This window comes from Myripristis murdjan, chromosome 2 (genome assembly GCF_902150065.1).
Source record: "Myripristis murdjan chromosome 2, fMyrMur1.1, whole genome shotgun sequence".
Taxonomy (NCBI): domain Eukaryota; kingdom Metazoa; phylum Chordata; class Actinopteri; order Holocentriformes; family Holocentridae; genus Myripristis; species Myripristis murdjan.
The window spans coordinates 21,215,359-21,227,858 of NC_043981.1; the positions used below are offsets into that span (position 1 = coordinate 21,215,359).

At 51.9% G+C, this 12,500-nt stretch overlaps 1 protein-coding gene across 2 annotated transcripts in view; it reads right to left on the minus strand.

The window, feature by feature from the left end:
• The window catches only part of LOC115375186 (sorting nexin-9-like), a 25,445-nt gene that overhangs the window by 11,281 nt on the left and 1,664 nt on the right, over positions 1 to 12,500 (minus strand). For both annotated transcript variants that reach the window (XM_030074575.1, XM_030074568.1), the window contains exons 2-5: positions 11,582 to 11,668; positions 11,393 to 11,467; positions 10,835 to 10,882; positions 4,177 to 4,276 (exon numbers count right to left, since the gene is read on the minus strand). In XM_030074575.1, the coding sequence (XP_029930435.1) occupies positions 4,177 to 4,276; positions 10,835 to 10,882; positions 11,393 to 11,467; positions 11,582 to 11,668 (310 nt within the window). The remainder of the gene's footprint in view (positions 1 to 4,176; positions 4,277 to 10,834; positions 10,883 to 11,392; positions 11,468 to 11,581; positions 11,669 to 12,500) is intronic.

Below are 12,500 nucleotides of genomic sequence, written 5' to 3' on the forward strand. Positions count from 1 at the left end.
TAACACAGGAACATCACAGGGTTCTAACACAGGAACATCACAGGGTTCTAACACAGGAACATCACAGGGTTCTAACACAGGAACATCACAGGGTTCTAACACAGCAACACCGCCGGGTTCTAACACAGGAACACCACCTGGTTCTAACACAGGAACACCACCGGGTTCTAACACAGGAACACCACCAGGTTCTAACACAGGAACATCACAGGGTTCTAACACAGGAACGCCACCAGGTTCTAACACAGGAACATCACAGGGTTCTAACACAGCAACACTGCCGTGTTCTAACACAGGAACATCACAGGGTTCTAACACAGCAACACTGCCGGGTTCTAACACAGGAACATCACAGGGTTCTAACACAGCAACACCGCCAGGTTATAACACAGGAACATCACAGGGTTCTAACACAGGAACATCACAGGGTTCTAACACAGCAACACCGCCGGGTTCTAACACAGGAACACCACCTGGTTCTAACACAGGAACACCACCGGGTTCTAACACAGGAACACCACCAGGTTCTAACACAGGAACATCACAGGGTTCTAACACAGGAACGCCACCAGGTTCTAACACAGGAACATCACAGGGTTCTAACACAGCAACACTGCCGTGTTCTAACACAGGAACATCACAGGGTTCTAACACAGCAACACCGCCAGGTTCTAACACAGGAACATCACAGGGTTCTAACACAGCAACACCGCCGGGTTCTAACACAGGAACACCACCTGGTTCTAACACAGGAACACCACCGGGTTCTAACACAGGAACACCACCAGGTTCTAACACAGGAACATCACAGGGTTCTAACACAGGAACGCCACCAGGTTCTAACACAGGAACATCACAGGGTTCTAACACAGCAACACTGCCGTGTTCTAACACAGGAACATCACAGGGTTCTAACACAGCAACACTGCCGGGTTCTAACACAGGAACATCACAGGGTTCTAACACAGCAACACCGCCGGGTTCTAACACAGGAACACCACAGGGTTCTAACACAGGAACACCACCGGGTTCTAACACAGGAACACCACCAGGTTCTAACACAGGAACATCACAGGGTTCTAACACAGGAACGCCACCAGGTTCTAACACAGGAACATCACAGGGTTCTAACACAGCAACACTGCCGGGTTCTAACACAGGAACACCACAGGGTTCTAACACAGGAACACCGCCGGGTTCTAACACAGGAACACCACCGGGTTCTAACACAGGAACATCACAGGGTTCTAACACAGCAACACCGCCGGGTTCTAACACAGGAACATCACAGGGTTCTAACACAGGAACATCACAGGGTTCTAACACAGCAACACCGGCGGGTTCTAACACAGGAACATCAGAGGGATCTCACACAGGAACATCACCAGGTTCTAACACAGAAACACCACAGGGCTCTAACACAGGAACACCACAGGGTTCTAACACAGGAACACCACCGGGTTCTAACACAGGAACATCACAGGGTTCTAACACAGGAACACTACAGGGTTCTAACACAAGAACACCACCAGGTTCTAACACAGGAACATCACAGGGTTCTAACACAGGAACATCACAGGGTTCTAACACAGCAACACCGGCGGGTTCTAACACAGGAACATCAGAGGGATCTCACACAGGAACATCACCAGGTTCTAACACAGAAACACCACAGGGCTCTAACACAGGAACACCACAGGGTTCTAACAAAGGAACACCACCGGGTTCTAACACAGGAACATCACAGGGTTCTAACACAGGAACACTACAGGGTTCTAACACAAGAACACCACCAGGTTCTAACACAGGAACATCACAGGGTTCTAACACAGGAACATCACAGGGTTCTAACACAGCAACACCGGCGGGTTCTAACACAGGAACATCAGAGGGATCTCACACAGGAACATCACCAGGTTCTAACACAGAAACACCACAGGGCTCTAACACAGGAACACCACAGGGTTCTAACACAGGAACACCACCGGGTTCTAACACAGGAACATCACAGGGTTCTAACACAGGAACACTACAGGGTTCTAACACAAGAACACCACCAGGTTCTAACACAGGAACATCACAGGGTTCTAACACAGGAACATCACAGATTAATTTTGTTGAGAGAACATGTTTCTGCTCGCCATGCATCAGCTTGACGTTAGGTCCGCCCACGCCATGACCTCACTGAGCACTACAGCTGTCGCCATGGCAACAGAACCACCTGAGGCCTGGATCAGGTTGATCCCTCAGCTCTCAGCTGCTCTGATGCAGGGATACTGGGAAAGTGTGAGGAGGAGCAGCGTGTTATACTGGGAAAGTGAGGAGGAGCAGCGTGTTATACTGGGAAAGTGAGGAGGAGGAGCAGCGTGTCATACTGGGAGGAGGAGCAGCGTGTTATACTGGGAAAGTGAGGAGGAGCAGCGTGTTATAAAGTGTGAGGAGGAGCAGCGTGTCATACTGGGAAAGTGAGGAGGAGCAGCGTGTTATACTGGGAAAGTGAGGAGGAGCAGCGTGTCATACTGGGAAAGTGAGGAGGAGCAGCGTGTTATACTGGGAAAGTGAGGAGGAGCAGCGTGTCATACTGGGAAAGTGAGGAGGAGCAGCGTGTCATACTGGGAAAGTGAGGAGGAGCAGCGTGTCATACTGGGAAAGTGAGGAGGAGCAGCGTGTCATACTGGGAAAGTGAGGAGGAGCAGCGTGTCATACTGGGAAAGTGAGGAGGAAAACAACACCTCCTCTCTAAATCGAACACCGCGGCTGCCGCCTAGAGAGGCAGAACGCTTGGCGGTGAACTGCCGACTGCAGAAATGTGGAAGTTCCACATCAACAAGTTTCCACATCTGACACTGAAACCCATGAACTCAGTGATCAGGTGTGCTGCGTGTGGGACAGGTAGAGCTGAACTCCTCCAGGTGGGACCCCTCAGCTGTCAATCAGGCCCATTCTCTCACCCAGGAATAATTTGACCCCCAAAATATTTAGAGCTAATTAACTGTGCCATTTTTAATGTCCCTAAAATGTTGTGAAATGCCTCTAAAATCCTTGTAATGGTCAGATGTCCTGTAATGATCAGATGTCCTGTAATGATCAGATGTCCTGTAATGATCAGGTGTCCTGTAATGATCAGATGTCCTGTAATGATCAGATGTCCTGTAATGATCAGGTGTCCTGTAATGATCAGATGTCCTGTAATGATCTGTCCTGTAATGATCAGATGTCCTGTAATGATCAGATGTCCTGTAATGATCAGATGTCCTGTAATGATCTGTCCTGTAATGATCAGATGTCCTGTAATGATCTGTCCTGTAATGATCAGATGTCCTGTAATGATCTGTCCTGTAATGGTCACATGTCCTGTAATGATCAGATGTCCTGTAGTGATCAGATGTCCTGTAGTGATCAGATGTCCTGTAATGATCAGATGTCCTGTAATGGTCAGATGTCCTGTAGTGATCAGATGTCCTGTAGTGATCAGAGGTCCTGTAATGGTCAGATGTCCTGTAATGGTCTCTCCTGTGTTCCTCTCCTGCAGAGTGTCAGCTCTGTACAGCAGCAGCTGTGAGCCTGAAGCTGCTGAACATCAGCATCACAGCCTGTCTCTCTCTCAGAGAGTCAGACAGGAAAATCCTCTCAGCCGTGACGCTCTCCTCATCTGGACTCACTGTTCAAGGGGATCCTCGGTGATTGGGCAGTCCTGTCCTGAGAGCTAGCCTGTCCCGGAGCAGGCTAGCTCTCAGGACAGGTCCAGGACAGGTTTCCTGTCCCAATCAGAGGTGAACCAGCTTTGTGATACAGAAAATCCGGAGTGGAGCCTGAAGGCATCTGGCTAAAGTCTGAATCCTGCTTCCTGATACAGGCCTCAGCTCATCTACAGGCAGTCTGTTGACTGTGTGTGTGTGTGTGTGTGTGTGTGTGTGTGTGTGTGTGTGTGTGTGTTTACCCTGCTGTGTGTGTGTGTGTGTGTGTGTGTTTTACTCTGCTGTGTGTGTGTGTGTGTGTTTTACCCTGCTGTGTGTGTGTGTGTGTGTGTGTGTGTGTGTGTGTTTTACCCTGCTGTGAGTGTGTGTGTGTGTGTGTGTGTGTGTGTGTGTGTGTGTTTTACCCTGCTGTGAGTGTGTGTGTGTGTGTGTGTGTGTGTGTGTGTTTTACCCTGCTGTGTGTGTGTGTGTGTTTTACCCTGCTGTGTGTGTGTGTACTCCTGGGTCTCCCATCCTCCTGCTGTGGCATCAGTAGTGTAAGCCCCGCCCCCTGACCAGGGCTTGTTGCTGTTGGCAACCTGGACAAGAAGTGGCAAATGAATCACACACACACACACACACACACACACACACACACACACACACACACACACACACACACACACACACACACACAGGAACATGAAAACAGTTTTGAGACTCTGGATCCTGAAATGCATCAAACAGATCAGAGTAAAGGTTCAGGTGTGTTTTGATCTCCTGACCAATCAGGGAGCTCGGAACAGTGTGGACACTCTGCTGATGTTCTGCTGGCGTTCTGCTGACGTTCTGCTGACGTTCTGCTGGCGTTCTGCTGGCGTTCTGCTGGCGTTCTGCTGACGTTCTGCTGACGTTCTGCTGACGTTCTGCTGGCGGTTCTCAGCAGGTTCTCCCCGTCAGGACTGACAGGTCGTCGTGTTTCATCAGGATGACATGAAGCTCAGCTGCTGAGAAGGGGAGCGCCCCCTGGAGGCCAGCAGCTGGACTGCACAGGGGCATGTGTGTGTGTGTGTGTGTGTGTGTGTGTGTGTGACGTGTGTGTGTGTGACGTGTGTGTGACATGTGTGTGTGTGTGTGTGTGTGTGACGTGTGTGTGTGACGTGTGTGTGTGTGTGTGTGTGTGTGACGTGTGTGTGTGACGTGTGTGTGACATGTGTGTGTGTGTGTGTGTGACGTGTGTGTGTGTGTGTGTGTGTGACGTGTGTGTGTGTGTGTGTGTGACATGTGTGTGTGTGTGTGTGTGTGTGTGTGTGTGTGTGTGTGTGTGTGTGTGTGTGACGTGTGTGTGTGTGACGTGGGTGTGACATGTGTGTGTGTGTGTGTGTGTGTGTGACGTGTGTGTGTGACGTGTGTGTGTGTGTGTGTGTGTGACGTGTGTGTGTGACGTGTGTGTGACATGTGTGTGTGTGTGTGTGTGTGTGACGTGTGTGTGTGACGTGTGTGTGTGTGTGTGTGTGTGACGTGTGTGTGTGTGTGTGTGTGACGTGTGTGTGTGACGTGTGTGTGTGTGTGTGTGTGTGACACGTGTGTGTGTGACGTGTGTGTGTGTGTGTGACATGTGTGTGTGTGACATGTGTGTGTGTGTGTGTGTGTGTGACATGTGTGTGTGTGTAACGTGTGTGTGTGACGTGTGTGTGTGACATGTGTGACGTGTGTGTGTGTGACGTGTGTGTGACATGTGTGTGTGTGATGTGTGTGTGACGTGTGTGTGTGACGTGTGTGTGTGATGTGTGTGTGTGACGTGTGTGTGTGACATGTGTGTGTGACGTGTGTGTGTGTGTGTGATGTGTGTATGTGACGTGTGTGATGTGTGTGTGTGACATGTGTGTGTGACGTGTGTGTGTGTGTGTGATGTGTGTGTGTGACATGTGTGTGTGACGTGTGTGTGTGACGTGTGTGTGTGTGTGTGATGTGTGTATGTGACGTGTGTGATGTGTGTGTGTGACATGTGTGTGTGTGACGTGTGTGTGTGTCAGATCACGTGTTCAAAACATCGCAGGAACTGATTCTTCACACAAGATAGAGACGTTGGGCTCTAGTTTCCCGGCGCAGCGTGGGGTGGCGCAGTGAGGCGAACCCCGCGCAGAGCTAGTTTCGACCGGCGAAGCGGGAGAGGCGGACAGTGTCCAAGTTTCGCAAGCGGAGGTTCGCCGAGATGGGAGTGGCGGCGCAGCGGGGGGAGGTGCCGACAGATTCGGCTTGGCGCAGTGACAGTTTCGTGCCAAAAGGCTTCGCCGAGGTGCGCCAAAAGCTCGCCATCTGAAACCACGTCTACTTTCAGCGCAAGGTGGAGCGGAGCTGGCGCAGTGGAAGTTTGGCTGACAGGCGCACATCACCAAAACCTCACAATCAGCACAAACGGTGCCAATCCCCTTTGATCTTACATCAGCTGTGACGGGACAGTTGATATGGAGATATATGTATGTGCTGATTGTGATCGTAGCATTGAATAGTGTTTTTTTTCGGTATTTATTGCATTGTTCATGTGTCTGACATTCTGGAAGCCTGCCTGTGAGGTTTTGGTGACGTGTGCGCACTGCTCGCCGGTCTCCGCTCCGCGCCTGTCTCCTGAGCTCCGCTCCGCCTGCGGCAGTAGACCTCCATGTCAGCTGTGTAAACTTTCATTACGCCTTCACGCAGCGCATTTTAAAGGCGAGGACAGGGGCTCATTTGATTGGTTACATGTGAATCGGCTGTGTCAAACCCACTCCACGCCTTCTCTCCTCCCCTCCGCCGGTAGGAGGGACGGCGGAGTACTTGCGCCACCGAGACCGGCGTGCCAAACTTGGAAAATCCGCCTGGCCACACCCAGTTGGCGAAGCGCATCTGCGCTACGCCTCCGCCTCGCCTGGTCTGCGAAACTAGAGCCCTTTGTGTGAGAGCTCCTGAGGAGCATCAGGACGGGGAGGAGCATCGGGACGGGGAGGAGCATCGGGACGGGGAGGAGCTTGGGGGCTCAGCTGTGTGTATCAGGGGTGACCTGGATGAGGCTGATGTCCCAGCATGCAACAGTGATGTTCAGGGCCGCCAGCAGGGGGCTCCTGCCATTTGTTGACATGTGCTGACATGTTGCCATGGCAACAACGATCCAGCTGCTGGTGATTGGTCTGTCCGTCGCCGAGCAGCGAAACAAACACAAACAAACAAAACTCTTCAAGGACGAAGCTGACGTGTGTGTGTGTGTGTGTGTGTGTGTGTGTGAGTGTGTGTGTGTGTGTGTGAGTGTGTGTGTCTGAGTGTGTGTGTGTGTGTGTGTGAGTGTGTGTGTGTGAGTGTGTGTGTGTGTGTGTGTGTGTGTGTGAGTGTGTGTGTGTGTGAGTGTGTGTGTGTGTGTGTGAGTGTGTGTGTGTGTGTGTGTGTGAGTGTGTGTGTGTGTGTGTGTGAGTGTGTGTGTGTGTGTGTGTGTCACTCAGTAGTTTGGTCAACTGACTAATGTGTTTTTAAGTACTTTCACTCTTAATGGTCAACGCATTCTGTGTGTGTGTGTGTGTCTGTGTGTGTGTGTGGGGTGTGTGTGTGTGTGTGTGTGTGTGTGTGTGTGTGTGTGTGTGTGTGTGTCTTAATTGCTGAAGCGGGCGCTCGTGGCCTTGAACGTCCAACCTGACCAGATCACATCGCCATGACAACGTCCATCTGCTATTTCTGAGTTTAGATGTTTCTAAAGTGTGTGTGTGTTTGTGTGTGTTTGTGTGTGTGTGTGTGTGTATGTGTGTGTGTGTGATTCACTTTCTCTTTCTTGTTTCTGACAACGACGATGATTGATTGATTGATTGATTGACTGATCTGACTCGTTCAGTTTGATTTGCTCATTAAAGTCACCAATAAATCCTTCATCCATTCATAAATACATTCAGATTCATTCATTCATCCGTTTTCAGCCGCTGATCCGGGTCCGCCCATCCCTGCCCCCCCCCCCCCCCCCCCCCCTCCCCAGGACCAGCTGCTCCTCTTGAGTGAAATCTGCAGCCTGTCAACCGTCCATTTGGCACGGAAGTAGAATCACATGAGGCCAAAACGCCTTTCCTGTGAACGCTCACAGAGCACAAAGCTGACAGCCGGACTGAGCAGACCCTGAGGAGAACCACCAACCTGACACCCCTAACCCTGAGGAGAACCCCCGACCTGACACCCCTAACCCTAACCCTGAGGAGAACCCCCGACCTGACACCCCTAACCCTGACCCTGAGGAGAACCACCAACCTGACACCCCTAACCCTGAGGAGAACCCCCGACCTGACACCCCTAACCCTAACCCTGACCCCCGACCTGACACCCCTAACCCTGACCCTGAGGAGAACCCCCGACCTGACACCCCTAACCCTGAGGAGAACCCCCGACCTGACACCCCTAACCCTGAGGAGAACCACCGACCTGACACCCCTAACCCTGACCCTGAGAGAACCACCAACCTGACACCCCTAACCCTTAGGAGAAACCCCCGACCTGACACCCCTAACCCTGAGAGAAACCACCGGACCTGACACCCCTAACCCTGACCCTGAGGAGAACCCCCGACCTGACACCCCTAACCCTGAGGAGAACCCCCGACCTGACACCCCTAACCTGACCCTGAGGAGAACACCCCGACCTGACACCCCTAACCCTGAGGGAGACCCCGACCTGACACCCCTAACCCTGAGGAGAACCACCGACCTGACACCCCTAACTCTGAGGAGAACCCCCGACCTGACACCCCTAACCCTGAGGAGAACCACCGACCTGACACCCCTAACCCTGAGGAGAGCCCCCAACCTGACACCCCTAACCCTGACCCTGAGGAGAACCACCGACCTGACACCCCTAACCCTAACCCTGACCCCCGACCTGACACCCCTAACCCTGAGGAGAACCACCGACCTGACACCCCTAACCCTAACCCTGACCCCCGACCTGACACCCCTAACCCTGACCCTGAGGAGAACCACCGACCTGACACCCCTAACCCTAACCCTGACCCCCGACCTGACACCCCTAACCCTGACCCTGAGGAGAACCACAGACCTGACACCCCTAACCCTAACCCTGAGGAGAACCCCCGACCTGACACCCCTAACCCTGAGGAGAACCACCGACCTGACACCCCTAACCCTGAGGAGAACCACCGACCTGACACCCCTAACCCTGACCCTGAGGAGAACCCCCGACCTGACACCCCTAACCCTGAGGAGAACCCCCGACCTGACACCCCTAACCCTGACCCTGAGGAGAACCCCCGACCTGACACCCCTAACCCTGACCCTGACCCCCGACCTGACACCCCTAACCCTGAGGAGAACCACCGACCTGACACCCCTAACCCTAACCCTGACCCCCGACCTGACACCCCTAACCCTGACCCTGAGGAGAACCACCGACCTGACACCCCTAACCCTGACCCTGACCCCCGACCTGACAACCCCTAACCCTGACCCTGAGGAGACCCCCGACCTGACAACCCCTAACCCTGACCCTGACCCCCGACCTGACACCCCTAACCCTGAGGAGAACCACCGACCTGACACCCCTAACCCTAACCCTGACCCCCGACCTGACAACCCCTAACCCTAACCCTGAGGAGAAACCCCCGACCTGACACCCCTAAACCCTGACCCTGGAGGATAACCCCCGACCTGACACCCCTAACCCTGACCCTGACCCCCGACCTGACACCCCTAACCCTAACCCTGAGGAGAACCCCCGACCTGACACCCCTAACCCTAACCCTGACCCCCGACCTGACACCCCTAACCCTGACCCTGAGGAGAACCCCCGACCTGACACCCCTAACCCTGACCCTGACCCCCGACCTGACACCCCTAACCCTGAGGAGAACCCCCGACCTGACACCCCTAACCCTGACCCTGAGGAGAACCACCGACCTGACACCCCTAACCCTGAGGAGAACCACCGACCTGACACCCCTAACCCTAACCCTGAGGAGAACCCCCGACCTGACACCCCTAACCCTGAGGAGAACCCCCGACCTGACACCCCTAACCCTGACCCTGACACCCCTAACCCTGAGGAGAACCCCCGACCTGACACCCCTAACCCTGAGGAGAACCCCCGACCTGACACCCCTAACCCTGAGGAGAACCCCCGACCTGACACCCCTAACCCTGAGGAGAACCCCCGACCTGACACCCCTAACCCTGAGGAGAACCCCCGACCTGACACCCCTAACCCTGAGGAGAACCCCCGACCTGACACCCCTAACCCTGACCCTGAGGAGAACCCCCGACCTGACACCCCTAACCCTGAGGAGAACCCCCGACCTGACACCCCTAACCCTGACCCTGAGGGAACCCCCGACCTGACACCCCTAACCCTGACCCTGAGGAGAAACCCCGCCTGACACCCCTAACCCTGAGGAGAACCCCCGACCTGACACCCTAACCCTGACCCTGAGGAGAACCCCCGACCTGACAACCCCTAACACCCTGAGGAGAACCCCCGACCTGACACCCCTAACCCTGAGGAGAACCCCCGACCTGACACCCCCCCCCCCCTGCAGCTGGATGGGATTAACCCATTTATTAGTTAATTGAACAAACTGATCAAAGGACAAATACATGAATAACAAACAAACAAACAAACAAACAAACAAACAAACATGAACCCTAACCCAAACAACAAAAACCCTCTGTGCAGCTACATCACACACACACACACACACACACACACACACACACACACACACACATACAGATCTGAAATGACATGAGCTCATCCACAAACAAAGGAGGTTTGTTCAGCTGCCCCCAACCCCCCCCCCAACCCCCCCCCCCCCCCCCCACACACACACACACACACACCACACACAACACACACCCCTTCCTCCACCCCCAGCAGCTGATCTGTGGTCAGTTCTGTGAGTGCGTGTGTGTGTGTGTGTGTGTGTGTGTTACCTGTGTGTGTGTGTGTGTGTGTGTGTTACCTGTGTGTGTGTGTGTGTGTGTGTGTGTTACCTGTGTGTGTGTGTGTGTGTGTGTGTGTGTGTGTGTGTTACCTGTGTGTGTGTGTGTTGTGTGTGGTGTGTGTGTTGTGTGTGTGTGTGTGTTACCTGTGTGTGTGTGTGTGTGTGTGTGTGTGTGTGTGTGTGTGTGTGTGTGTGTTACCTGTGTGTGTGTGTTGTGGGCATCAGAACAGGCCGGAGTTCCTTTGATCTGCACAGAAATGAAACACATTTACATTCAAATAAATATTGAAAACATGAATAAAACATCACAACATGTTAAAACTCACATCCACTTCATTTCTTTCAAAATATGACGATGATGAAATTACCCAAAAAAGCACAAAACTTAAAAAAAAAAGACCAGAAAATTAGAAAATAAGAAGAAAAAAAATCGGAGTAAAATTATTTCAAAGAGGTTCATGGAATTAGAAGCAAATTAGTCACAACAGAATTACAGGAACTATTAAGACATAAAAATAAATATATATACATTTTAATTCCCCTTCCTCCAAGGCCACGCCCACTCTACAACGAGCAGCGGCCATTTCCCCAAGGCCACGCCCACTTCTGGCGGGGCCTTGGATCAGAGACAAAGGCTGTGTCCGAAATCACCGCCAAAGGCTCCACTTCCTGATCGGACTTACCCTGCAGACGTAACTCCGCCCCCAAGCTGGAGGACACACACACACACACACACACACACACACACTGTGCTCACCTGCAGGTAGTCCTCTGGCACCAGGCCAGTTTGTCCACTGGAGTTCTGGACTTCAATCCAGCCGCCACCTACAGACTGCACACACACACACACACACACACACACACACACACTGTTACACACACTGTTATACACACTGTTGCACCCACAGCAGGGACACAGTGTGTGTGTGTGTGTGTGTGTGAGCACCTGGCTGGTCACACTGACGCTCTCTCCCTCTTTGATTGACAGCTCGTTGTTTCCTGGTTCGGCGGTGAAGTCGTACAGAACGTCAGCCTGCAACACACAGCGCTAACGGGTTAGCCACACGCTAACATGGGGCTCACACGCTAACATGGGGCTCACACGCTAACATGTAGTTCACATGCCCAAAGTGAAGAAACTGAACTGGGGACTATTTCATGAAACCTAGATTAGGCTTTAAGCCTGGATTTTGCAGCTATCCTGGCTTAATCTAACCAGGATTAGGGATTAATGGGTTTCATGAAAGGTGGATTATTTTGTGAGATTAACCTGGCCAGTAAGCCTGGCTATAATGAGCCTGAACTCGGTTTCATGAAAGTAATCCCACTTTAGTTACCATGGAAACTCAGCCTAAGCCTTAGCCTGCTCCGGACCAGGCTAGAAGTCCAGCTTAAATTAATCCAGTGCCCTGTTGTTCAACTTTGTCAAATTACCAATGACTTTGTTAATTCAACACCTGTTAGTGTATGGACTCATTTCAAATTATGCTACATTCCAATAAAATGAAAATAAATGCATTGAGATATAATCAGTTTAATTATATTACTCTAATAGTGTGTGACCCACAGTGGCTCATGTGATATAATCACTGTCACTCTCAGTCTCTCATTATTATGGAAGAACACATTTAATTGGTATTGCCATGCAGTCGGGACATTGCACAGCACTGCAGATAGATAGAGTGATAGATAGAGTGATAGAGTGATAGATAGAGTGATAGAGTGATAGGTAGAGTGATAGATAGAGTGATAGATAGAGCGCATATAATAGGCCTATAGCATTGGAGATTAGTAGGTTGACAACTGCTTAGCCTATATATTTATGGACTAAATAATAATAATATAAATAGGCTAATATATATATA